A 26,963-nucleotide genomic window follows, 5' to 3' on the forward strand; every position below is an offset into this window, starting at 1 on the left:
ACGAGATTCGAGGCTCAGTGACAGACGCAGCTGTTTTCACTACTTGGGATCGACACATTTTACTGAAATGACCTTGCTTTTGGCACTTGAAACACCTCACGTACCGAGCAGGGCATAGGGCACGGTCTAAAACGTGACTGTTACCACAAAATATACACTTCGACGATTGACGACGGACTACCGCGAATTCACTTGCGTCATTATTCGAAGATGTACAATCCGTGCGAGCCACGCTATTCACATTAGCGATCTCGCTCGCATCATTATTCGCAGCAATGTGTGCGGATGCGCAATCTATGTGAGCCATGCTATTCGCAGTAGCGGTGGTCTCATAGGAACGAGAGAAGCACTCTGCTTTCTCCATAGTGTATGCAACTTGAAGCGCTTTATCCAAAGAAAGTTCCTCGTGTTCCAGAAGACGAAGACGTATATTTGCTGATCGCAATCTAGAAATGAACGCATCGCGTACAGATTCTTCCAAATGCGTTTCTGCGGTAACCGGCTTCAACTCGCATTTCTTGCCCAATGTTAACAATTCTTGTGCAAATTCAGATACGCTCTCACTCGTCATTTGTTTTCTGGCCGAGAGGTTGTGACGAGCGTAAATAGTATTGTTCTTCTTGACATACATCTTCTTCACTGTGGTGATTCGTATACTCTCTTGTATTCAAGCGTTCCTGCATCATGTAATCATTGCTTTTCTAATCATTAGTTTCCAATTCCTCTGTTACTTAAATCGCTACTGTTACTGTTACTGTTCTATTTGACGCCGAGATTTAAGTTAGTAAAAGCCAACGAAACAAGAGTCTTCTGTTTACTGGTACGACAATTTTACTAACTTAAATTATATCTCGCTGCTTGGAGATAGATCGCCTGCAGTAATGTCCGGAGAGAAGTATATTAAAGTTCCAACGTTGGACGTTCTACCAGACTCTGCAGACAGTCTAAAGATCTTCTCTCATTGGGAGCGGATGTTGAAGAGTTTAATCGAAGCTATAACTGCTCCTTCAACTGATGTAAACAAGCTCGCTATATTGTCAGGATATTTATCACCTGAAGTCTTCTCATTTATTGAAGAAATTGATAATTACGATGCTGCTATCACCGAGCTGCAGTCCCTTTACAACAGTGGTTCTTAACCTTGCCCACAGCGCCCCCCAGGGGGCGCTGGCGACTTTGAAGGGGGGCGGAAGCGCTCAGGGGGCGATATGGGGGGCGCTGGGCTCAGGGGGGCGGTATGGGGTGCGCTGGAGAAAAATGGCTTCGCAGCAGATGATGTGGTGATAGGACTTATCCTTAATGAATATTCAGGGCAAATTAACACCGAAAACTTCGTTACATATAGCGTTCAAAATACATATAGGTTTAATTGTCCATGGGCGCCTAAATGACTGACACCGAATGTTCCTGTCTTGGCAATCTGAACCCCAGAAGACGAATTCCATTTGGCAGGGAAAAATTATATGTCAGTGAGGAAATACCAATCTGAAATTGGTGCGTCTTTTAGTTTAGTACGATTGGACGACAGGGATATTCCTGTTGGGCGATATCCCCGTTGAGCGATTCTATATTTTTTGATATTGCAGACAGGGGGTAACGAAATAACATCATGCAACGAAGTCATACCAACGGGCTCGCCCGCCCGAATGTGTTTAATTATTAGTAACGGGCCCTACAGTTTTCAAGAAACCTCACAATGTTCGCTTTAAGTTTTGATGAGTCTGCGCACACTCAACAACTCACTGCGCTGACCCTTGGACAACAGTGCGTAACGACTAAAAAGAGGTAAAAACTTCGGATTTGTTGTGCGCAACGTAGATTTCCTGTGCGCAGAGACCGCGTCAGCACTGCGCACGTGCGCAGCTCAGAGGGAACATTGCACCTCACTCAGCTCTACCGGTAAATGTGTTTACATGAGCAGAGAGAGGATAAAAATTGATCTCAATTTACATGCAATTCCCAATGATATTGACCAATTTAATCAATAACTAGTGAGATTTTTCGCGCTTCGTGCAACTAGGCGAGCATAGCTGCCTCAGTAAATGGACACCCAATGTAGATACCTAATAGGCTATCAGCCAATAGCGGACAGCCTAATGGAGGTCTGGGAGTGAAGTCCCCCGGAAGTTTGGTTTATCACCCGATGGGGGCCCTGGACCAACGTTTTTTGTTTGGAGGGGGGCTGACGAAGTGCTGTTACGGCCCTGGTAACGAATAATTGTACCTGCGGGCACGCCCGAATATGTTTAATTATTAATTACGTGCCCTTTATTTTCCTATACAACAGCTCACTCAGTGCTACTGGTAAATCTGATTACGTGGGCTGAGAGGATAAAAAGTTTATAGCGAGTTATATATGTAATTACCACCTTTCCATTCATGCATTATAGAAAATTTTGGTACCTAGGGCGACCAGGCCACACAAACTTTGCTGACCATCAAAATCACGATATGGGGTTCGTGGGGGCGAAGATCTCAGAGGATCAGTTTATCACGCTATGGGTGCGCAAGGCAATCGTTTTTAGGGGGGTTGACGAAGTGCTATTACGGCCCTCCCTCTTACTCATTGTCTTTATTACATTGCCTACAATATGAAGTTGGGGGGCGCTGGAGCACGAAAATTTTTGAAAGGGGGCGCTGGAAGAAAAAAGGTTAAGAACCACTGCTTTACAAAAAGAAGAAAAACGAAGTCTACGCCCGACATCTGTTAGCAACTGCAACGCAAGAGGTCGGAGTTAACGTGTCAGAATTTTCTAGAAAATTGATGGCACTGTCCAAAGATTGTAACTTCTTGGCCGTAAATGCTCAAAAGCATAAAGAGGAAGCTGTAAGAGACGCTTTCATCACTGGGCTGAGGTCCCCAGCAATTCGACAGAGATTACTGGAATGCGATGAACTAACTATGCAAAAAGCCTTCCAGACTGCGGACACATTGGAAGAGCCCAGTTGTTCGCAAGCTCGTACAATGTCATCACTCCTTCGTCTGATACCATCGCTTCTACGGAAATTGCAGCAGTTCGGCAAAGAGATCAGGAACACGGGACAGATTCTAGCGCCGCTGTAGAAAAGCCTGGAGCACCGAGATTACTGCGCAAATGTATCTTCTGCGGCGGATCTCATGTGGCAGACAAGCGATATTGTCCTGCAAAGGATGTCGAATGCCTGAAATGCGGAAGAAAGGGGCATTTTGCAAAGGTATGTCGATCCCCTCGTTCATATGACATCCGAGCGACCGCCAGCATGCTTCTAGCCGGAGTTCCAAATTGTCTCTGGCGTGCGTCATGCACAGCTAAAATTCATCAATTACTTGTGGGCGTTCTTCTAGACTCTGGCTCCTTCGAAAATTATATGGACGAGTTGCTAGCTACTAAACTAGGATTCTTGCCACGAGGTCAGCCCACCACCATATCACTCGCGTCCAAGACAGCGACAGCTGAAGTATGCGGCACCTTTACTGTTTCTTTCGAAATGCTATCTCGAAACTATGTTGGTATCACATTCGGGGTGGTCAAGGATTTGTGCGCTGATGTAATTCTTGGTCATGATTTCATGAAGAAGCACAAGAAAGTCATCTTCGAGTTTGACGGAAACGAAGAACCGCTGACAATACAAAGCCGATCGTGCGCTTTGTCCCCTGCTAAGGCAGAACCTCTTCAGCTATTTCGGTTCCTAGATTCCAATTGCAAGCCTATCGCCACTCCGTCAAGAAATTATAGTCGCGAAGATCAATCGTTTATCAAGGATGAAGTTAATCGCTTACTCGAAGATGGAATAATTGAGCCTTCTCGTTCTCCTTGGCGTGCTCAAGTATTAGTTACGAAGGATTCCAGGCACAAGAGAAGACTTGTCATTGATTATTCGCAAACCGTAAACAGGTATACTCCGCTTGATGCGTACCCCTTGCCAAAAATTGAGACTATCGTAAATGAAGTGTCGAAAGGTAAAGTATATTCGACTATTGATCTGAAGTCGGCTTATCACCAAGTCCCGCTATCTTCATCTGACAAGCCGTTTACCGCCTTTGAAGCTTGCGGCTCCCTTTATCAGTTTTGCAGGTTGCCTTTCGGCATCACCAATGGGGTGGCTGCTTTCCAACGTTTTATCGATTCGTTCATCGACGACTACAGTTTGAAGGGGACTCTGGCTTACTTGGACAACATCACTATATTCGGTAAAGATGCCGCGGAACACGACGAGAGACTTCAAGCTTTTCTCAAAGCCGCATCTGATTGTCGACTAACGTTGAACGAGGACAAATCCGTCTATACCGTGAGTGAATTGCGTCTATTGGGCCATCTGGTGTCGCACGGATCCATTAAACCTGACCCAGACCATTTGAAACCGTTGATTGAGTTGCCACCCCCTAAATCGGATAAAGAAATGAAAAGGATCTTGGGTATGTTCGCATATTATTCAAAGTGGATTCCAAGCTTTTCTGATAAAATCAAACCAATGCTTAGCAATTCGGTTTTTCCACTGAGTGGGCCTGCTCTGACCTCATTCAATGTTCTGAAGGAAGACTTGATAAAATCATCCCTTTGTTATATTGACGAATCTGAACCGTTTGAAATAGAATGTGATGCGTCTAACAACGCTATTGCTGCTATTCTCAGTCAACGAGGTAGACCTGTGGCATTTGCATCGCGAACATTTTCTAAAAGTGAACTAAATTACCCTGCTGTCGAAAAAGAAGCAGCCGCAATCATGCATGCTATAAGAAAGTGGGGGTATCTTTTACATGGTCGTAAATTCCGATTGATAACTGACCAAAAGGCCCTGTCGTTCATTTTTCAGAAAAAGCATCGCAGTAAAATAAAAAATACTAAATTGACACTGTGGAAGCTGGAACTTAGTATTTTCGAATACGAGATTGTTCACAGACCAGGTGTAGAAAATATTGCGCCTGACACTATCTCTCGGATTTGCAGTCTAACGGCTTTGTCCACTGATTTACGCGAACTTCATAACATTTTGGGACATCCGGGCATCCGTAGGTTGAGTCATTTTGTTAAATCTAAAAACCTACCCTATTCAATGGAAGACGTCAAAAAGGTTTGTGGTAACTGTAGACAATGCTCCGAATTGAAGCCTAGGTTTTTCAACAACAACGAGCATCATAAGCTTGTCAGAGCCACTCGCCCATGGGAACGCATCAGTATGGACTTCAAAGGCCCCGTGGCTGGGAGAAACAGGTTTTTATTGATTGTTGTGGATGAATACAGTCGATTTCCCTTTGTGTTTCCATGTCGTGATATGTCAACTCCAACCGTGATGCGCAACTTGAAGACGCTGTTTTCGCTCGTAGGAGTTCCCGAATATATCCATAGCGATCGAGGAAGCTCCTTTATCTCCAGAGATTTGATTACATTTTTAACAAAACGTGGTGTCGCTACTAGCAGGTCTACTCCGTATCACCCCACTGGTAATTCTCAGTGTGAACGCGTCAACCAAACGATTTGGAGAACCATCAAATTGATTCTTGCTACGGAGCGGCTGCCGGAATCTGCGTGGGAAATGGTGTTGAATGATGCGCTACATAGCGTGCGATCGCTGCTTTGTACAGCTACTAATGTGACACCACATGAACGATTTTTTGGTTTTCCTAGACGCTCGATGATTGGACCCTCGATTCCTGATTGGTTACTTTTCGCCGACTCCGTACTGTTGCGACGTTTTCATCGATCCTCAAAGTCTGAACCGCTTTGCGACCCGGTTGAGCTGCTTGATGTGAATCCTAAGTACGCGTTAATACGCCACGAAGATGGAAGAGAGTCCACCGTGTCCGTGAGAGACTTGGCTCCGAACCCTACCACCATCGATGTGGAGAAGCCGGCAGCGAGAGCCGATACGTCAAGGGCTGAAATGATTCCGACATCGAATGATCGTGCCGAGGCGTCGGGTGATAAAGTGCCCGAGAATGAGACATCTCTAATGAAGGACAATTCGTCGCATACGCCAATGCCGCGCCGATCTAATAGAGTTCGAAAGTGTCCGGAATGGTACGGCGACCGTGTAAAGTGATTTTGATGTGCTGATGTGTCTATTTTGTATTTAATTTTATTCGGTGGGGGAGATTGTGGTGATTCGTATACTCTCTTGTATTCAAGCGTTCCTGCATCATGTAATCATTGCTTTTCTAATCATTAGTTTCCAATTCCTCTGTTACTTAAATCGCTACTGTTACTGTTACTGTTCTATTTGACGCCGAGATTTAAGTTAGTAAAAGCCAACGAAACAAGAGTCTTCTGTTTACTGGTACGACATTCAGTTTCTCCATTACTTCAAGGTAGTTCTCCTTATCTTCGATATACGAAAATATCTCAGCAGACATGTATCCACCCATAATAGCGATCTTATTGATGGCGCAAAGTGTGGGTGAATCCGACCCACTCCCAGACGATGCGGAGCCGGTATTTTTTTGATTGCTCAACGGCTTCAATATAGCTCTCCAACATACGCTTCCAATGGTTGAAAACCTTCTGCGAATCCACCGCACGTGGTAACACTTCCAACACTGGTACGCGGATGAGCTTCTCGTTGTAAGCAGCCATGTCTTTTACGGAAAAGACGACAACGTTCGTTTAGTTAATAAAATTGTACTGAAAACGCACTACGACCTCAACGCAAGTTTGGTTTTTATTAACTAAATGAAGACTCAAGCAACTAAACGCGGTACATAAAACACTCAATATATAGGTAGGGTAAGATGCGGGTAATCAACACAATTGGTGTGATCACGAAGAAACAATAATCACCACAAATACCACACTGTTCGCTGATGATACTCACCTTCTCTCCTCATCCTCTAAAGGCCTAATAGGGTGAAATTTTATGGATAAACTTGAACTTGAAAATATGCAATTCAATTTCACGGTTGAATGGGCATGAAAAGTATGTTATCAAAACACATGCATTTTAGAACACAATATTCTGCTAAGCAGTTGCTGGTTATTTTGACCAGAGTGAAGGTATCGCCATAGTGTCCTATATGGTGTCAACACAAGCAAATATCACGCCTCAGTAAAATTGTATCACGTCACAATTTCCATTTGGCTACAGGCAATTTGACGGTCATTTTTGACCGGCTTGCCCAGCATTAAAATTGGTGAAACGGCTATCAATCGAAAGCTGACTCTCCACTGATTACGAAAATATAAATTTTATTCCGCTCGTGGCCCTGGAACTCCCACAATCATCCTCGAATTTTTCATTGTTATGGAGATTGGCATTGTGACGCGATACAATTTCACTAAGGCGTGAGATTTGCTTGTGTCCACACCATATAGGACACTATGGTCTGAGGTTAGGTGTATAGTTTGAGTATAGAGATTGTAGGATGGAGGGACGACTGATTTAAATGTGCCATTGATATTCATCCGACACATATTTTGTTGGCGTGATTCTGCAGTAACTATCTTGTTAAAATGGATATTTGGATATCCTACAATCTCTATAGTTCGAGTTTGCACCAAAGCCGGTACGGTGCAAGTTACAGTCCGTCGGGCGCCGCTCGCGAACAAACGTAGTGCTAAGCTCCAATACAGAGCAACGTGGGTTGGCTTGGCACTTTGTTGTGTTTTTACGTCACCGTCGAAGTCATCTTATCGTCGGAGAGTAGTAATCGAACCAATCGCCGTATCCCGTCCTTCCTTCAAGTAATGTTATGTTAGTAGTAGGTTTTGTAATTTGTTATTTAAAAACGAGCTCAGCGCAGCGCTTCAGAATGCGCTTTGCAAGTGCACATATGCACAATTGCACATCCATTAACTAACGGCCTGGATTGTCGACTCATTCGTCTGTCCAAGTGTCCATGCAGTGCTTCATGAGGTATCGCAGTATTACTTATTTATATTTTATTGATGAGAAAAGATAACTGATAGTGATGCAGCGGGCCTATTATTATTTTGTGTATTTGTGCTTTGTGCCCATTTTCTCCTTGGCTATAAACCTTTGGTTCGCCAGAAGTTGGGACTACTTTATCGTGGATCGAGTTGAGGTCAGATCGAAACAACATTTGCCCGCCAATGATGTTGTATAGGTGCTCTTTCTGTGGTGCCAACCTTGTACTACTTTCCTGGTACCTACACATGACAATACTTTGTAAGGCATTGTAGGTCAAGCCTGTTTGGAATCAGTGTCCTGTGCTCTCACTATGTTTTATTTTTTATTATTTTCTAATAAATAACTTCAACTTGGAAAATCATCGCTGCTCACCTGATATATCAGGCAAAAAGGCCAGCGATTCCAATCAGAGAGCCTCATAGTCGTAGGCAACTAACTGTGCGTGTGCGGTCCCTTGGACAACAGTGCATAACGACTGGAAAAAAGCTCATCACTTTGATCAGACTGCCGAATTACCCACTTTTCTTGTTGAATTTATGGTGTTCCTGTTGACCAAGTAAAAGGTCATCACTTCGACATTTTCGGCGCAGCCTAGATTTTCTGTGCACAGAGACCGTGTCAGCACTGCGCAATTGCGCACGCGCACAGCTTAGAGGGAAAAGTGCTCGGAAGCATGTTGTTATTGTTAATTACAAGATGAATTCATTTCGGTTGTGATACGGTACCATTGCGGTCAAACTCGTGAGGAGGCCAGGAGGGAGTAGCATTGCTCATGCTCCTTTTTAGAAACCTGTTCCTTGTAACAATTCTTCACTTTTCAGGTCTTTTGTAACCTAACGTAGTGGTATCCATTGCCACCGGTACCTTTCAGAGTAAAGATGAACAATCGCGATATTTTTCGAGAGCTTTCGTTCGGATTGCATTTTGACATGAAGAGGTTCGAGAAAGATGCTAAAGTCCTACGTGGTGACAAGAATAACCGACCGGAAGAAAATCCCGAATCTGTCGAAGACGAAAAGGATGATATGACGATTGAAGATGTCAAAGATGCTTCCCAGTTGAGAAAGAAACATAAAATATTCATCGAAGGCACAGACATCCCCGATTTATTATCGTCATTTCATGAACTAGAATCTGAGTTCAAGTTACCGCCTAGTATTGTGCAGGTACTAACAAAGTCATTGAAGTTCAACTCACCAACACCCATTCAAATGCAAGCCATCACTGCGATGCTGCATAGGCGTGAACTTTTGGCTTGCGCTCCCACTGGTTCAGGCAAGACGATAGCGTTCCTAATTCCCGCGATTTCACACTGCCTCGGTAAAAGCGTCGCTTCCGCTTGCCCCAAGTCGAAAAAAACTTTGAAAGTTCTTATCGTGTCTCCCACCAGAGAGCTCGCAGATCAGATTTTCAAGGTCGCTAAGCAACTCGTAGAAGTCGATTCCGAGAATTCTCTTCTTAAGATCCAAATTCTCGATAAGAGCACTGTCAAAAAGTTTCAAACTGCGGGGGCTGCACATGCAAATAAGTATGACATCCTAGTTTCGACACCCAACCGTCTCGTGTATTTATTGAACCAACAGCCTGCGTTGATAAATCTCAACACAGTTGAATGGTTGATAATCGACGAATCCGATAAACTATTCGAGGCGAACGAAAAAAACAGTTTTCGAGAGCAACTCGGGACTATTTACAGTGCATGCACGTCAAAATATATTCGACGTGCCATGTTTAGTGCAACTTTCGCTTACGACGTTCAGCAATGGTGTCATCTAAATATGGACAGCGTCATACAAATTAACATCGGCGGCAAAAACACTGCGGTAAAAAGCGTGACCCAAAAATTACTCTTCGCTGGTAACGAGAGAGGCAAACTTATGGCGTTGAGAGAAGTAGTCCGACAGGGCTTCAAACCGCCCGCACTCGTTTTTGTGCAATCCAAAGAGCGAGCTAAGCAGCTTTTCGCCGAACTCATCTACGACGGAATCAACGTCGACGTGATACACGCGGACAGAACGCCTGCTCAGCGTGAAAACTCTGTCAACGCAACAAGGATTGGAAAAATCTGGATTTTAATCTGCACGGAATTGATGGGTCGCGGTATCGACTTCAAAGGCATCAATTTAGTCATTAATTACGACTTTCCGACGAGCGCGATCAGCTACATTCACAGGATTGGACGTACTGGCCGTGCCGGTCGCCACGGCGAGGCTATCACATTCTTCACCGAAGACGATAAACCGCTTCTTCGCTCCATTGCCAACGTAATCAAAGAAGCCGGCTGTCCCATTCCTGACTATATGCTGGGGATAAAGAAGATGTCGAAAGATGAGAGGAAGAAATGGGGGAAGTCGGAAGTCAAAAGGGAGACGATAAGAACTACTCCGAAAGATATTCTTGAAAAAAATTCCAAGCGAAAGTTGCAGAGTAAAAAGGGTTCCGGTAAAAAAAAGAAAACTGCAGAATAATTTTCTCACTCAGTGATAGGCTGCGAGATTTCCTGTCCACAGTCCGTACTTTTCAATGCAGTTTTCCAATTCATGTGTATGTTGGGAGGGTTGAAATCATGACATTACTTGGAAAATGGCATGTTTATTCGCTTACGCACTGCATGTAATGAATACTTGAGTATTCAAAACACTGCTCTAAATGGCGTGAAACGGCCACTATTTTATACCTCTCATTTGTCGATTCTCTGGTTTAGGCTACTATTTGATGCAGCCTCTTGACATTGGTATATTTGCAACTGGTGGTACAAATTTGCCTTATCGACAATTTCTTTTCATTATTATAGGAACCACATCAAGCTTGGTTTTAGTTAGATGTTACCGTGTGTCGTACGATCATGGAAAAGAAGCCTGACGTATTTCATGAGCCTGGTACTGCTAGAATCAAGTCTGAATTTATCGTAAAAGCGCCGCCAAGAGTTGTGCCTGCGCCGGCACCCTCTGAAAGTGCTGATACCAAAGACCTCGAACCTCCGCCGAAGAAAAAATCGAGAGGCCAAAATAAACACAGGCCACGAACGGCGTGGGACAAGAAAGAAGATTGCCTTTGCCCGAGCCTGGTGAGTGACGAGGGAGTCTGCATGTATGGCGATAACTGCAAGTTCATTCACGACATCGAAAAGTACATGACCATCAAGCCGGAGGACATAGCTGCTGATTGTTTCAGTTACAATAAATATGGAAAATGCCATTATGGATTGTCGTGTCGTTATGGATCGTGCCATACCGTGAAGACAGACAGTGGTTCTTACACATCTGTCGTAGATGAAAGTAAGGTGATGTCTAACCCAGCACCAAAAATGATCAACACACTTCCGAGAGACTTGCGGTTGAGTTTAAGGAAGAAAAGTTACTCTTTTCCAAAGTCGGATCAGATATTTGGTAAAGTGACAAAAGGAAAGAGGGGTAAATCGGCGAAATCTGAAAAGACAGCGACTGAAAATGGTCCGTCTGTATCACCTAATGATTCGTTATTAGAAAAAGTAGAACTGAATCCAAATGTTGATAATTCGCAGAGCGAAATTGATGTCACCGTCTCTGAAACGTGTGCAATTGAATCTAGCACAGACTCGTCCAAACCGGTACATTCCGGAACCGTTACTGACGCCGATATGGTGGCGTTAAAAAACGGTGAAAAACGTACTTTGAATTTCGACGGTAAGTTATTCTTAGCGCCATTGACGACAGTCGGGAATTTACCGTTCCGCGTCGTCTGCAAGTCCCTGGGCGCCGACATAACCTGCAGTGAAATGGCAATGGCCAATTGCCTCCTGCAAGGAAACGTGTCAGAGTGGGCTCTCTTAAAACGGCACCCATGTGAGGATATATTCGGCGTGCAGATCTGCGGATCGTATCCGGACACGATGTCTAGATGCGCGGAGCTGATCGAGAATCAATGCAGTCTGGACTTTATTGATATCAACATGGGTTGTCCGATCGACTTGGTGTTCAACAAGGGAGCTGGTTCAGCGTTAATGAACCGTACGAAACGTCTGTTCGATATTGTGACTTCAATGAAAAAAGTGATGACGATACCGTTGACTTGTAAAATGCGAACTGGTATTGATTCCAAGAAAAACACAGCACATATTCTGATACCTCAACTGCGCGATTGTGGCGTATCACTGTGTACGGTACACGGACGCTCTCGACAAGCTAGGTATACAAAGCAAGCCAATTGGGATTATTTGCAAGCTTGCGCTACATCCGCCGCGCCGATGCCTCTGTTTGGTAACGGCGATATTCTGTCCTATGAAGACTATGATGCCGCTGTCAAAAACGACGTGTCCGGAGTGATGATAGCCCGTGGCGCTCTGATCAAACCTTGGATTTTCACCGAGATCAAAGAGCGACGCCATTGGGACATATCCAGCGGTGAACGCTTCGACTTGCTCAAAGATTTTGTTAACAACGGCCTGATGCACTGGGGCTCGGACTCGCGAGGCGTGGAAACCACCCGCAAGTTTCTTTTGGAGTGGCTCTCGTTCTTGCACAGGTATATTCCGTTGGGGGTTCTGGAGCATCCGCCGCAGAAAATTAACGAGAAGCCCCCGTGCTACGTGGGCAGGAACGATTTGGAGACTTTGATGGCAGACCGCAATTGCGAGTCTTGGGTGAAGATTAGCGAGATGCTTCTTGGGAAAGTGCCGGACAGTTTTGTGTTCTTGCCGAAACATAAGGCCAATTCTTATGCCTAGGGAAACGTGGTGATTATGTCTGTTAAGTGCCGAGTTATTTTGTATTCTTACCTAAGTTGGTGGGGTGTCTTCGTATATACAAGGGTTATTTTACCATGGGTGAATTGTTCATTCGGGGAACATAATTTGGAATATTGGCGAGTATTTTTTCATATTAACACCTTCTGGCGTATGTACAGCATGTTGCACAGTACATTGTACACTCTCACTATAATTTTGACGTCACACTTCAGCCGTGAAGCTGCTCCTGAAGCAATTTTTACCGTCTTCACTTTTTCTGTGTTGTTGGGTTATTGTAGTGTCACTGATACTGGTCATGACTGTTTGCTGAAGGTTGATAGCTTTCTTTTCACAGTTCGTTTTAAGATTGCCAACTAAATTTTATATATTCATACAACCTTTGTATTCGCGAGATGCTTGATTCTCTGACTGAGCAGACTGGAACTTTTTGCACGGGTGTCGGAATTTTGTTAGACGTCTATGTTTTTGCTGTGGTTACTGTAGTGAGAGTTCAAAAATAGCAATGTTATTGTGCCTTAACAGGAAGAGGGATGGCTGGATATGTTGGCTTAGCACTAAATTCTGTGATTGCATTGTGCTTTTGCCTCGGAGTTTATGATGTATTGAAGAATGCATTCAAACATTGCGAATGCGAGATGTCTTACATGTATGAAATGCCGCAATACAAGAAGGTAACGGTATTTGTATTATTTTTGTCAAGTACGAGTAATTGTGGCAGAGATGATAGATATTGGCCTTAAACTATGGTGCAGTGCAAGACATTACCATAAATGTTGAATATTGAACTCTTTGATCTCGTGGATTATGTTTCTATATTAAATCTGCTGCAGTAGACATGTGTGCAAATTTCAAGAACACAGAGTATTGTTTTGGGAGTAAAATAATCTTCAAAGAATTGAAGATACAGCAGTGAGCATACATAGTTGGTAATATATTGCCATCATTCTGCTGGTCTCTGTCACCATTATGAAGGGTGTTAGTATGCCATAATTGACTGTCTTATAGAGGCATAAGTAAGTGTTGAATCGATGCATTTCAGGTGCCTCTTCCCGAAGAAATAAGTGTCAAATTTCCACGATATGGGCTGTATCTTTACGGGGAAGGCCACTATTACAATGCAATTTCTGACCTTAAGCCTGAAGGGATACCAGTCTTATATCTGCCTGGCCACATGGGAAGCATGAAACAAGTTGGTTGTCATATCTAAGATTATTTTCTTAAATACGTTGAAACAGATTGTAGGTGTAGTGTGGGAAGAAGATGTTGCTCAATCATGTTAAGAGATTAGGGTCAATGAGTGCAATGTGCAATTGTGCATGGATTGGATGGGCTGGATTTGACTAATGTCACAAAAAGTGGATTGGTCCACCGAAAACAAAGATATTCATCATTGTAAATCATACATTAAGGTCACTAGCTGGTGTCAGTATGACTTTTGTATCGGTAAAAGAGACAAACTTGAACTCAATTTTGTCAGTGATCTTGGCCACTATACTATTGCACCTGCACTAACTTGTAACAGCATACAACCTCCTAGCGGACTGTCAGCAGACCGCTGCTATAGATAAAGTAGTTCATCGCAATATCTTTTAGCCTAGTCTCTACATAGAGTTTTGAAGATTGTTAAGCCTTCCTCATGTGCATCAATTGGAAATGATAGAGGCACATCCGTGATCATGAAATGAATTAAGATTAGGCTATTGTGAACGTAATCATGGGTCATTGAATGAAGTGGTAGGCCTATTTATTATTGTCATGTTGTAGTGCAGTTATGAAACATTGCAAAGCATCTGCTAAATTTTGAAAAACTAATAAAATTGCAGTATGGTGACTGAAAAGCAAAACCTAGGCAACTTGCGTATATGTTTAAGCCGGATGTTAAGTAGGCTACTTAGCGACTAACCATGTGGCCACCTTTGCCCAAATTCCTTTGAAGTTTTACTACGTTTGCTCACATGTAAAGATCACGATCTCTTTATCTAGTGTAGGTCCGTTGCGTCAATTTTGTTGAGGAAAGCCGAAAAACAACAATGGAAGCCGCACTTCAATGTTTTCTCTGTAGATTTTGATGAGGAATATGCCGCATTACATGGGTCATATCTGAACACGCAGGTAAACATATGACTCTGTTCAATGGTTCCTGAACTTATGTATATGATTATCTCTACAGCGAACTATTGAAATCTATTGAAATTTTTTTATCACTGCAGTACAATTCAGAAAACCAGTTCCAGTAATGAACCATGAATGTTTTACATTATTATTCAGATACAATTTGTGAAGCACGGCATAGAGGCGATTCTGGATTTGTATCAGGATGTGCCGATTTCGCGAAGACCAAAATCAATTGTCATTGTAGCGCATTCTCTGGGAGGCTTGGTAGCCCGTGGTGTCATAGCGCTGACTGATTTAGATGTGCTATCAGTAAGCAGCATATACTCTCTGGCCACTCCACACTTATATCCGGTCATCAACCTTGATAGACATATCGCAAGCACATACTATGCCGTCAACTCTTATTGGCAGGAAAATGCCGATAAATTAAGTGTGAGTATAGTGGGTTTTTGTTACCACTTCAACATTTACCATGAAAACTTCTGTATTTCAGAACGTGACGTTGGTGTCCGTCTCTGGTGATACCAATGACTTTCAAGTGACTGGGGCAGTCTCAAGAATACCCCGACATAACAAGGCTTTGAATGTTCCTGCTACTATGATTCCAAGGTTTGTTTGAACAACCGTGTTTACATCATGTCAAAGATGCTAGGAATATTTGATCTGAGAAGATGCAGACCACGGCACATATTGGTTAGCCGCATTATGTCTAGTAATAGCTGCGAAATCAAGTCTTTTCAAACCATACAGAAAACGGGTTATTTAATATTTGCTAAAAACAACATAGCCTCATACTTGAAGTTTGAGCTGCATAGCGAACTGTGTTGGTCTGTCAATTGTGTTATGTCACTCAACTACAGTGAGATAGTTGTTTTGCTGCCAAAACCTTATCCTATACTCACACTGGGTTTTTAGTGTAGCCTAACGATTATTGTGATAGCGTTGTATCTTTCACAGAGTTTGGATTTCTCCCGATCATCAGTGTGCAGCTTGGTGCAACCAACTTATCCTGGTATTGGCTCGATCATTGTTTGATTCAGTAGACCCCGCTACCGCTCAAATCTCCGAAGACGCTGATTTTCGGTTTAAAGTCGCCCGCCATCATTTCATCCATAATTCCCAGTCTGCGCCTAAAAATACAGCAAAAGAATCCAAAGTCCGACTTATCAGCACCTACGAAACTCACCCTATCGAAGATATGGAATGGTCATCATCAAAGCTTGATGAAGATGCCGAACCTGCGTATTTCTTTGTGGATCTTCCATCTATCTTAAAGCAAGGACGGCCTCGGGTCATAATTAGAACTACAATGGCGATTAATCATTGGATACTCGGTTGTGCATCCCTGGACTGCAGCATAGCGGTAGATCTCTCAGACACTAGTTATGTTAATCCAGACTATAAAATCGCGGAAATAAATGCCACTGACTTGGTTCAGAGAGGCATGACTCGGCTCATTATCAAAGTGCCTAAGATATCAAAGCATATTGGAACTGTAGACATGAACATCCTCTCAAAGGATTTGGCCAGGACAATCACTGTTCCCAGCATCTTCTCCAACCTATGGACCCTAAACGAAGGGTACACTAATGACAGTATCTTGCAAACAAGCAATGGAGTGTTCTATCACGAGGTTGTTCTTGATGGACTTCAGAGCATTTTTCATTCGTACAAAGTGTCTGTTAATGCCGACCGTCCTGCAAAGCCACACGATACATTGATAGCTTTGAAATTACCGAGTCACGAGCCAATGATATACAGCAACAGCTCTGAGATTACTGTCAAACTGATACACACTTTTGACAAACGCAATCCCACTCTACGCATTTACACCGACGGCAACACTGATTACTCAATAACTGTCAAACCGGACTTTGTAGGAGTATTGGGGCAAATCGTGCGGCATCTGTGGCCGGTTTTGCCGAGCATGGTCGCTTTCAATGTCATGCTCGCTTTCAGTTACCAACTAAAGATAGTCCTGTCTGAAAAAAAGTGCCTAACTGCTAAAGAGGCTCACGGAATATCTGCAAAACCGTACAAATTACAACCCTTCATCAATCTAGTGAAAGCGTTGTATGGCCGTGAATGGTTTTCATCCGCATGGAACTCTCTTGGGCTGCCGATTCCCGACGCGTGTTTATTAGATAACGTGTACGGCATTTGGTTCGCGCTGATGCCTTTGGTGACCTTTCTCTTTGCTGCAAATATATTCTCAGTCTTTCTTTTCATTCTATCGTGTCTCATGAAATGTTTTTCGATCCTCTGCCACAAGGCGGGATATTCCACGCTCGATGACACGCAAACAACTTTCGTCTCGTCCACTTTTCATACCGTGATTTTAGCAGGGTTGGTTTCGTGGTCTAGCGGACTTGCTTTGGTGTATATATCTGCCATAAATTTCATGGATTTATGTATTTTGTTGGCGATATCACGCTATAGCACTACGGACGGTGTTGCTCCTGCTAATGAAACAGCAAGCACAACTGACTCGACTAGCGAAACCACTGATGATCCTGATGAGGACGACTCTTCGACGAGAATCCTAAAGTCTGAATCTGACAGGAAGCAGAATGATGAAGACGAGCGAAGATCTGTGATGTCGACGTACAATATCAAGTTTTCGATGCAGATGATATGGCTGGTGTTGATGACAATGTCTCTTCCTACTATGATCAGTAGAATCAAAGGATATACGTAAGTAAACTGTGTTTAATTGATTCATGACACAATTTATGATTTTATAATGATAAATTTGCATTTTTTGTGCTCGTGTCACAGCCTATTTGTATTTGACTATCTAGTAGGCAGGGTTCTAACCAACTCACAAGGTTCCGAGTCACAAGTCAATCTCACTTTTATAGTTTTGACTCTAGTCAAACTCGTAGTGTTTTGACGCGAATCCAAGTCATTGTGTTGACTGTTGAGTTTATGTCATTTCAAACTCACTTTTCACAACTCTGCTCGGTGATATCGAATGGTCTGAATTCATAATATAATTTTTCCTCACTTTTTACAGTTTCTGGTACCACTTTCAAGTTCCAGTACTGATAGACGAAATAATAATAGACAGCTAACTTTCTATTCTTCGAAATTACAATGAAATGCCTGTCTTGGTAGACCCAGTCTTGAGTCATATGACTTACTCCGAGTCATGCGCAATGACTCGAGCAGGGCTGTAATGACCCGAGTCACGATTTTTGGATAACTCGAGTCATTTTCTCAAAATACGGAAATGACTCGACTCGAGTCAATCTGTGTATTGACTCGACTTGGACTCGAGTCATTGCGCATAACTCGAACCAAGTCGTATGACTAGAGACTCAGACGGCCAAGACCGACATTTCATTGTAATTTAGAAGAATAGTAAACTAACCACACTATTGGGATTTCTTCTATTGGTACTGGTACTTGGAAATGCGACCAGAAACTGCTAATAGTGAGGAAAATTAGTATATTATAAATGCGAACCATTCGATATCACCAAACAGAGTAATAAAAAGTGGGTTTAACAAGACTTTGACAGGAAACTGAGCAGTTAACACAATGACTTCGACTCAGACTCGAGTCATGATACCATGACTCGGAGCCTTGTGACTCGGTTACGATCCTGGAATCGAGTACAAGTCGAGTCAATACACAAATTGACTCGAGTCACCAGAAAATCGCGACTCGAGTCATCACAACCCTTCTAATAGGATTCCTATTATATTATGATTGTGCCTCGACTTGTTACACTATCTTATACTTAATTCTCTTATGCTCATGTAACATACTTCCTGTATAACATAATACCTTTACCGATGGCAGGTAGGATGCTGGCGTGATTTGATAATGAGATGAGACAAAAATTATATTTTTCAGGTCTGCATCAGAAGATACATGGTTTCCCATTGCTGTTTTTAGCTCGTTCTTGTTTACTCTGCATCGGCAACAACCAACGACACTGTCACAGTCCATTCCTCGTAGGCTCGTCGCACGTTTTCTGTACCCCATAACCGTAATCGCTTCGATAACGTGTTTGCATTCGTTGTATAGGCTGCCATATTTTCTTCTCAGTTTTCTATCGGTATATGTTGCTATGCAGTATTTCGGCTAGCATTCCCTGATAGTGACACAAACACTCCCAATTGCACAATGGATATCGACATATAGATCACTAACATCTTTGTACTGAACACCTTATTATTGTTTTATACAAGTTTGCATCTTAAGTAATTTCAATCAACTTTGCGTATGAAGCTATAAAATTGATAATCTACTATGCAGTACCATTTACTAATTACGTGCCAAAATAGTTGTTTTAAACATGCATTCATTGTAGCATGCTCCATAGGAATAGAGGATATTGTGTGCATTGATATTATGCGAGTTTAAAAAGCATAATGTTATAGTTAGCAATTACAAATGATCAAGAGGTAAAGAGAATTATGTGCTATTGCGAACTCGAATGTGAAAATATACGCCAATAAATTAGTAACAGTAGGAAGATTTGTCATACAGGTAGGCTACTGTTGGTACAAAGGTAAATGCGTGTCAATCACCCCAAATTGCAGGGGATCGCATTCCTGTTTTAGGCAAATTGAGTTCTACTGATTGGAAATATTCCAGGCGGTGGAAATTTGGTTGATCATGGGATTTATCCGCGGGATATAAAGCCTCATATTGTCTATTTGGGTCTGTTCCATGGATAGCGTATGCATTTATTTTATCAACAGATTCAGGGAAATATCCCCAAGGTAGTGTCGCAATTCCTTTCCAGATCCCATCAGCTGTCTCTGCAGTGAAACTGTCCAGCTCAATACTGGATTTGCAAGGGTTGCATTGTCCCTTGAGCGCTAGAATCTGGTGTTGGCCGTGAGGACAAAATTCGACTTCCAAATACTCGTTGTTCGTGCTATTCAGGAAAAAAATCTCCACGACTTCATAATCCCATAGTTTATCGAAAGGCTTGCCGACCGGTCCGCCAGGGCTTGCCGGGTCGTTGAAGAACGGCGCTGAGATGTTGACACGCAAACCGCCGTCGCAGCAAGCTAAATGTATTTTGACTGGTGGATGGGAGATTTCATCTCCGTTCCACGTTCGCGTAATAGTCAAATCCATTCGTTGATGTAAATAAACAAAAACGTCGCCAGCAGTTGTAATATTATGTTGTAGATTGTGAATGGGGGTTTCGCATGAATGAGAATCTTCCCACGTATGTTGAGGTTCGCTCGTGCGCAACAGTAGAGTACAGTTTTTGATACGCGGTGATCTTGTCCCATAATTATCATTATACAATTACAATATTCCGACAAAACAGATATTAGACGGTGTGTATGCCGGGTCGATACTCGAACGAGAGGAAGAGAGAGAAAGATTCATCAACCGATGAGGCCAAAACACGCGCACAAAGAATAAACAAATACCATGAAAATATGTATGTGAAAAATGGAAAGTGTAAAAGCATTGACTAGTATTAGCAATCACACTATAGACAAACCAACCATAGCCCTTATAAAGGTTATGATCCAACATAATGAGTAACCATAACTGAGTATAGGGCCTTATCTTGTGGATTTTCAATCGAGTGTACGGAAGGGGAGGAAAATGGTGGAATGAATGGAGATAATATCTATATTACATAGTTGCAAATTGTCTAAACTTTATCGTTGTCTGTAGCTGGTAAGCAGCAGGGATGCTGCAGTCGTACGGGTCGGTTAGCTGCATGTTGTGGGCGTCATGCTTCACTGCACTGTGACAAAACTTTGTAAGTAAACCACACGGCTTCTGTGAACTGGCGGGATTGCCTTATTTTGTGAAATATCAAATTTGGAATTTTGAGAAAGTAGATTGATGCAATGACTTCGCTCAAGATGTAAGTACTGGTAGTTATGCATTCTGAAATTTCTGAAATTTTACTCGATACCATATTTCATACGTAGAATGGTTTGTGGCGATGCGAGGGGAAAGATCGAAGATGTTTTCAACAGAATCGATAGGTTGATGAAGAAGGGCGCTCACTTTGATGTGAGTATGCAGTGGAGCTATTTCAAAAGTCGCTTCCGTAAGTGCTAAGTCAAAGACGCTGATTTGTAGATGCTATTTACCGTCGGCGACTTCTTCACATCTGAGATGCCCGAGAGCTGGCTCTCATACAGGAACGGAACGAAAAAACCACCGATACCAACATATATTCTTGGTCCTAATAAAGCAGAACACGTGGCGAGTTATTCTGGGGAGATCGCAGACGGTTTTGAACTCGGTGAAAACATAACTTACCTAGGTAAGTTCTTTCTTTGGCCTAAATAGTTTTTATAAATATAATCACTTTTTACAAGGTCCTATCTATGTGCTTTACAGGTCGAAAAGGAATCTTCACGACTGCCGGTGGCCTTAAAGTCGTGTATTTAAGTGGCATTGAATCGGATCCTGGTAAAAATCCAGTGCCAGACCATTGTTTCTCAGAAGCAGATGTGAAGTCGCTAGTTTCTTCAGTGACAAATGCAGGATCGAAGGACTTTGTTGGGGTTGACATCCTGCTAACATCTCAGTGGCCAAAGGCTGTTTGCACTTATGGGAATGCCCCGGTATGAACTTGGGTAACTAACAACTTACCTATTGTTATTCATATTTGTATTCAATCCTGTATTTTCAGACCAAGGAGAAGTGCCTGCAATGCGGTTCGGTAATGGTATCTCAGTTGGCTAGCGCCATCAGACCAAGGTTGGTATGTGTATTTTGTAAATATTCCTGCTTGAACTACTGACGCATCTTGCTGTGCCTGATTGGAATCGCTGGCTTTTTTTCCTGATATAGCAGGTGAGCAGCGATGATTTTCCAAGTTAAAGGAATTTAATAAAAAATAATTAAAAAATAAAACATAGTGTGAGCACAGGACACCGATTCCATCCTCAACTCTAATGACACCAAGACCAGATTCGCCCATTTATTCTTTTTGTAACTTTCAGGTATCACTTTGCTGGACTGGAAGACTGTCACTATGAGAGAGTACCATACCGAAATCATGTGGTCTTATCCGATATCACACGACACACAACGCGATTCATTTCGTTGGCACCCGTTAGCAATGCCGACAAACAAAAGGTGATACTCATATGAATATTCATGAATTCTGTTGAAATATCTAGAATTGGAAAGGAAAAAATATTAACCTTGAATATATTTTTCGTTGTTTAGTATCTGTACGCGTTCACGATAAACCCGATGGTTTCGATGGAACGATCGGAGCTGATCAAAGTTCCTCCGGAAGCGACAGAATGTCCATATTTCAAAAAGACGGCGCAGGAATCTTCGGCAGACAAGAGCATCGCGCAGATGTCCACCGAGACTCTTCTTCGAGATAACGACGTGCGTATGCGTGTTAAGTAGTTAAATTGGATGTCCCGTACCTTTCTGAATTGTCAAAGTGAGATTCACTGAAATCTCTCAAACTGGCTTTGCATTTGATGACGGTCGTCAGTCTTGCTCCAAGAAGAAGTAGAGGTAGTATAGTAAATATCTACTCAATTATAAGTAGAAGTAGTTATTTGCAGGGCATGTGGAATCTACTTGAAGTGAAAGTAGAATGTGAAATTCAACACCGTACTCGAGACGTAGATTTGGTTGAGGGATCAGATCCATTTGAAATTGCTGGATACATCGACTCTTCTAACGCAAAATGAGTAACACTAGACATGTGCAATCTACGGAGATGATTTGGAAACCATGATGCGGGGGCTGCTCCACGCAGTTCTTTCAATTTCTTTCCAAAATGTGATGCAAACTTAACCCAAAACTGCTTTCTACTTTTCAAAAAAGTGTGTGGAGTAGGTAAGGCATCCATCCTAGAGCACCGTTGATCAGAAGTAGAAGTTCTAAAAGCATAGCCACTTTTGGTAAGTAGTCCAAGTAGGCAAAATATACTTGAGTACTCCATAACAAACAGTAGGCTACTGACTGACATCTCAGTCCGCTTCTGTGGATCGTACATGACTGGTTGTATATTCGCGCTTTGAACACATACCATTTTTCATTATTTCTTTGGTTGAATTATGTGCTTCGTGGCTCCTAAAGCTATTGGACTTGCCCTCGAAAAAACCATTGCATAAACCCGCTGTGTTTCACGACACCTTTGTGTATACGACAGCCATCAGCGCAGTACAGGTGGAACATGGGAAATTCCGCGACACCCGGTCAGAATAGAAAACGGAAACACGGCTCGAACCCGAATTTCGTGTACAAAAAAACAGAGAGACCACGTAAGTCGGCACTATTTCGATCTGCTTGTAGCAGGGTTGTGACCACGTCACAAGTCAATCCCACTTTTTTAGTTTTGACTCGAGTTGAGTCGAGTCATTTAAAATTCACCATCAACTCCAAGTTAGTGAGTAGAGGGTCGACTCCGAGTCATAGTCCTGTCCTGTTTTGAGTCCAAATCATTGTGTTGACTGTCCTGTTTTGAGTTCAATCCGGTTCAGCCCACTGTCCAAACAGTTTCCGGCCCTATTTTCCGAGTATCAGGACTGATAGACGAAATACCAATAATGTTGTGATTTTAGTATTCTTCGAAATTAAAATGAAATGTTTGTCTTGGCCGTCCTAGTTTATAGTCATATGACTCGGTTAAGTAATAATGATTTTAAAGTTCAAATATGTATCCTATTTTCCGTTACAAGGAAAAGGGTACCAGCTCCACATATCACCCTAAATAATTTCATATCTCTGGACCGAACCTATATAGTAGCGATTTGTGACAGTTATGATAGTGAATCAGTTGTTAACGGGATTGTCGTTCTGTAACTATTAGTAGTTGTGTGCTACTTGTTTCGGGATGCTGAGATTCGACTAACCGAGGTTTCGAGACTCCAACAGTGGAAAAAATGATGATTATGTTATAATTTATAGAGAGTCGAATATAGGAGTATGACGATATGCCATTCCTACACTATAGCGCTATACGGGAGGGTTGCTCGAAAATCACACTTTTTTCCGGAAAATGAAGTTATTTTTCGAACAACCCTAGTATACAAATGAAGTATTGAAGAAGGTATACTTTTTGCTGATAAAAAATTCTGATGTGAAGGCGTATGGATTCGTTACTCGAATAATTGACCGTCCATACTCGACTTGCCTCATTACAATACATACTGGATTAATATTTCAGTACTCTAATCATTGTGCCCAGTCCTACTTGTAGCGGCTCGGTTTTTATTTACCCGACTTACTTTTTAGAGGACTGGTCGTGCTGGTTCTGCCTCGGTGGCGAGAAGGTGGAGAAGCATCTAGTTGCGAGCGTGGGCAACCTGGTATTTCACATTTTGTGTAGCGTTTCGACCGATTTACTTTACACCTTGTCACTTAACTCTCAGACGTACCTCGCCATGGCGAAGGGCGGGGTCGTGCCGGACCATGTTTTGATCCTGCCAATCGCCCATCATTCCTCGTCGCTCGATTTGCCCGATGATACCGCCGCCGAATGCGCCATGTACAAGATCTGTCTGGCCAACGCGATGAAACAGGCGGGGAAGCAATGCGTGTTTTTCGAGAGGAATTACAGAACGGACCACATGCAGATACAGGTGTCTTGTATGGTGTTATTTGCCAGTGGTTCTCCGGCATTTGAATGTGCGATACTTGAGCATATGACTTTATATAATCGCAATTACCGCTAATCCAGTGGTTCCAACCTTTGGCTGATATACGAGCAATAATTCACCCTAAAAATAGGTTATTTTTCCCGAGCGCGAGCACCTCTTGTCTGAAAGATAAGGCGGGCTCCGTGGCTTTCAAGCTCTAGGGCAGAGATGCCCAAACTATTTCAAATGCAGCTGGCTTTACACTTTGGTGGTAAGGTACTACTGTCTACTTCTGTGTAAATTTATATAACACTGGGTGTATTGGTGACTAGAAAATTAACGAAACAAAAAATATATCGTCGATTTGCGTTGTGGAATCATTGTGCTAAAATTTGGCAATGATTTTTACCGATCGGGTAGCTATTGAGTAAAAATAAATCGTCATGGTTGCTTGTGATGAATTTTAGTTGAATTGATAAATTTGGCATGTAGTTATTGCGATTCGAAAGATTTTGACTTGTAAAATTTCATGCCGGTGACGTCATATATTGGAATACAATTGTTGATATACAATGTTCTTTCCAATTCTCTACTAGTTGCTGACGATGACCCTTGACGAGTGTCAGCCGAAAATATTCGGGTTCATTTCAATATGAATATTCCATTTATATTGAAGTTCTGTACCTCCAAGAAGCTCTCCAAATGCTGATAATTTGGTAGAAACTTGCGACATCACTTCTACTTCAGTGCCAATGCCGACTGCTTTCCAACTACTGCAGTGGACATGTGAGCATTGAGCACTTGACATAATAGCATGCGACACTTGTGCATGTGGGTAACATTTAGGTTTGGGGTTAAGGTTGGGCAAGGGTTAATTTCATGGCTATGGTTGGAATTGGGGTTACTTTTGAGTTACAAAGTCACACACTCAAGTTTCCATGCTCAACTGTGTGTTTCATTGTGTCTCATGCTCAAACGTCTTACGGATTACGTTCACCCGTCAGGTAATTCCTGTTCCCGCGTCCGTATCGCCAGAGGCAATGAAAAAGTCCTTCATCAGGCTCGGATTGGAAAATGTCGACAGGCAAGGGAATCCGTCCGCTTTGGAGCTGGCCGAGATACCGAAAAACACCGAACTCAAGCAGGTGATTATTGGCGTTTATCCGACGCGAATTCTCATGGTATCGTTTTTAACGTTGTTCAGATTTTACCGGCGAACAGTCCGTTTTTTCACGTCGAACTGCCGGACGGCACGAGGTTACTGCACAGAGTGCGAAGATTTTTTCCCCTACAATTCGGCAGGTCGGTAACGCATGTTTCCCGAAAATTGAATCGCTACATCTTTTGGTAAAGCGGATTGAATTGAGCAGCCCCTGTTCGTGGTAAATTTTGTGTCAATACCAGAGGTGGTCGATAATGAAGGAATTGTACTTTTTTTGTTCTACAGTAATTGTTGCCCGGATGTACTAGTTGAGTGGTTATGTTTTAAAACTGCTTCTGCTTCACAACTACTTACTTTTACACTTAGGGTTTTGTAAAATACAAAGTACCGTAGTTTTGGGATATGTCTGTATTGATTTTTTGGGTCGAATTGTCATAACAACTGAGCCCAATAGCCGACCAGCAACAGGATTTTGAGCGGCCCGCAGCGAGTTTCTGCCCTGAAAGTGAAATTATAATCTAAATGTAATGACGAATTTTATGCGTCACAGAAGGAATCCAACTTTGCCAACCTGAGAAAGACGGTCATGAAACTACTTGTCCTGTCCGGGTCTACATACATTTGCGAGCAAACGTTTTCGACCGTGACCATTAACAAGACAAGCTTGCGTTCCGATATAAATTTAACTGATGTTCACGTGCAGTCTTTACTATGTGTTTCTATACCGGACATGCAGCTAGAGTTCAAAGAAGTTTTTGACAACTTTGATCGACCACAGATTGACCTCAACAGCTGTTGAAGAACATTAATAAATTCATTAAATACTGTTATTGGTCTCTAATGCTTTAAACTTAAATTTACATAAGATATTCCTTGTATAGGTGGATAAATGCGCGATTAATGTATCGATTCTGTAATCCTGCCCGCCTAGTACTTCACTTTCCCATATCACGCCCGCCGACCGGAGAAGTTGCTCGCCCCTGGGTTAGGTAATAATATGTATCTCTCTGCCGTTTCAGACAAGCTATTTGCGCCGCTTCCGTGCTAAACAAGTCGGGCCGCGTCAATTGGCGAGATTGCGTAATTTCGCAAGATGAGGAAACACGATGCGCCCAAAAGTTTCGAGATATGTTCGGTCCGCACGATTTCACGCTGGAGGCCGACGACGAGACGTGATGACGATTGTCGGAGCGTGATGAAGTTTCATGTCGCTAGAAAACTCAGCTGGATGATCGTTCGTTACAGTTTTTATCGCTAACGTTTTTGGTCATTTGCTCTGCGACGTTCGTCGTCAATTTCCCATCTACTGTTAACTAATACAATATTTTAGTGCCGCAATGTTCGTGGCTGATGTGGTCAAAGTGCTGACTGCTGATTCTACTCGGAAATGCTGTACGATGCAGCTCGTGTGCAAGTAGCGATTGCTTACTGTCAAGTATTAATAGGAAAGGAAACGTGTCGAAGTTGTGCGACTAAATAGCTTGCCACCGAGGCTTCCTAACATCCTCGCTAACGCTCAGAAATATCGATGTAACGGGCAAGCGCAATTTCAGTGACTTTTCAC

The 26,963-nt window shown here is 42.7% G+C and overlaps 4 protein-coding genes across 4 annotated transcripts; 3 read left to right on the forward strand and 1 right to left on the reverse strand.

Annotated features, from left to right (window-relative positions):
• The first annotated feature begins 7,622 nt into the window (after positions 1-7,622).
• Positions 7,623-10,639, forward strand: LOC145444048 (putative ATP-dependent RNA helicase DDX52). The gene has a single exon (XM_080321957.1). The coding sequence runs from the start codon at positions 8,721-8,723 to the stop codon at positions 10,308-10,310; it is 1,590 nt and encodes a 529-aa protein (XP_080178083.1). The 5' UTR covers positions 7,623-8,720; the 3' UTR covers positions 10,311-10,639.
• Positions 10,640-10,687: 48 nt separating this feature from the next.
• Positions 10,688-13,093, forward strand: LOC145444047 (tRNA-dihydrouridine(47) synthase [NAD(P)(+)]-like). The gene has a single exon (XM_080321956.1). The coding sequence runs from the start codon at positions 10,688-10,690 to the stop codon at positions 12,545-12,547; it is 1,860 nt and encodes a 619-aa protein (XP_080178082.1). The 3' UTR covers positions 12,548-13,093.
• Positions 13,094-13,098: 5 nt separating this feature from the next.
• LOC145444292 (uncharacterized) lies at positions 13,099-26,737 on the forward strand. The gene is made up of 20 exons (XM_080322236.1): positions 13,099-13,239; positions 13,608-13,757; positions 14,552-14,680; positions 14,837-15,115; positions 15,177-15,292; positions 15,641-17,377; positions 18,545-18,774; positions 19,630-19,753; positions 20,605-20,689; positions 20,759-20,945; positions 21,023-21,249; positions 21,318-21,385; positions 21,631-21,766; positions 21,860-22,030; positions 22,809-22,920; positions 23,894-23,967; positions 24,031-24,240; positions 25,242-25,382; positions 25,442-25,539; positions 26,419-26,737. Exons 1-20 carry the CDS (start codon positions 13,099-13,101, stop codon positions 26,573-26,575), a joined length of 4,572 nt encoding a protein of 1,523 aa, XP_080178362.1. The 3' UTR covers positions 26,576-26,737.
• LOC145444049 (UPF0462 protein C4orf33 homolog) lies at positions 18,848-19,828 on the reverse strand. Its single transcript, XM_080321958.1, has one exon. The coding sequence runs from the start codon at positions 19,781-19,783 to the stop codon at positions 19,217-19,219; it is 567 nt and encodes a 188-aa protein (XP_080178084.1). The 5' UTR covers positions 19,784-19,828; the 3' UTR covers positions 18,848-19,216.
• Positions 26,738-26,963: the final 226 nt, after the last annotated feature.

The sequence above is a fragment of the Botryllus schlosseri genome, chromosome 8 (genome assembly GCF_051294905.1).
Source record: "Botryllus schlosseri isolate E-star chromosome 8, Bs_hap1, whole genome shotgun sequence".
Classification (NCBI taxonomy): Eukaryota; Metazoa; Chordata; class Ascidiacea; order Stolidobranchia; family Styelidae; genus Botryllus; species Botryllus schlosseri.

Excerpts from the sequence above, each read along its gene's own strand:
- LOC145444048 (XM_080321957.1), top strand. The coding sequence starts at position 8,721 with ATGAACAATCGCGATATTTTTCGAGAGCTTTCGTTCGGATTGCATTTT.
- LOC145444047 (XM_080321956.1), top strand. The coding sequence starts at position 10,688 with ATGGAAAAGAAGCCTGACGTATTTCATGAGCCTGGTACTGCTAGAATC.
- LOC145444292 (XM_080322236.1), top strand. The coding sequence starts at position 13,099 with ATGGCTGGATATGTTGGCTTAGCACTAAATTCTGTGATTGCATTGTGC. Across the intron at positions 17,378-18,544 it reads AGTAGAATCAAAGGATATAC|GTCTGCATCAGAAGATACAT; the intron begins GTAAGTAAACTG and ends TATATTTTTCAG. Across the intron at positions 24,241-25,241 it reads CGGACCACATGCAGATACAG|GTAATTCCTGTTCCCGCGTC; the intron begins GTGTCTTGTATG and ends TTCACCCGTCAG.
- LOC145444049 (XM_080321958.1), bottom strand. The coding sequence starts at position 19,783 with ATGGATTTGACTATTACGCGAACGTGGAACGGAGATGAAATCTCCCAT.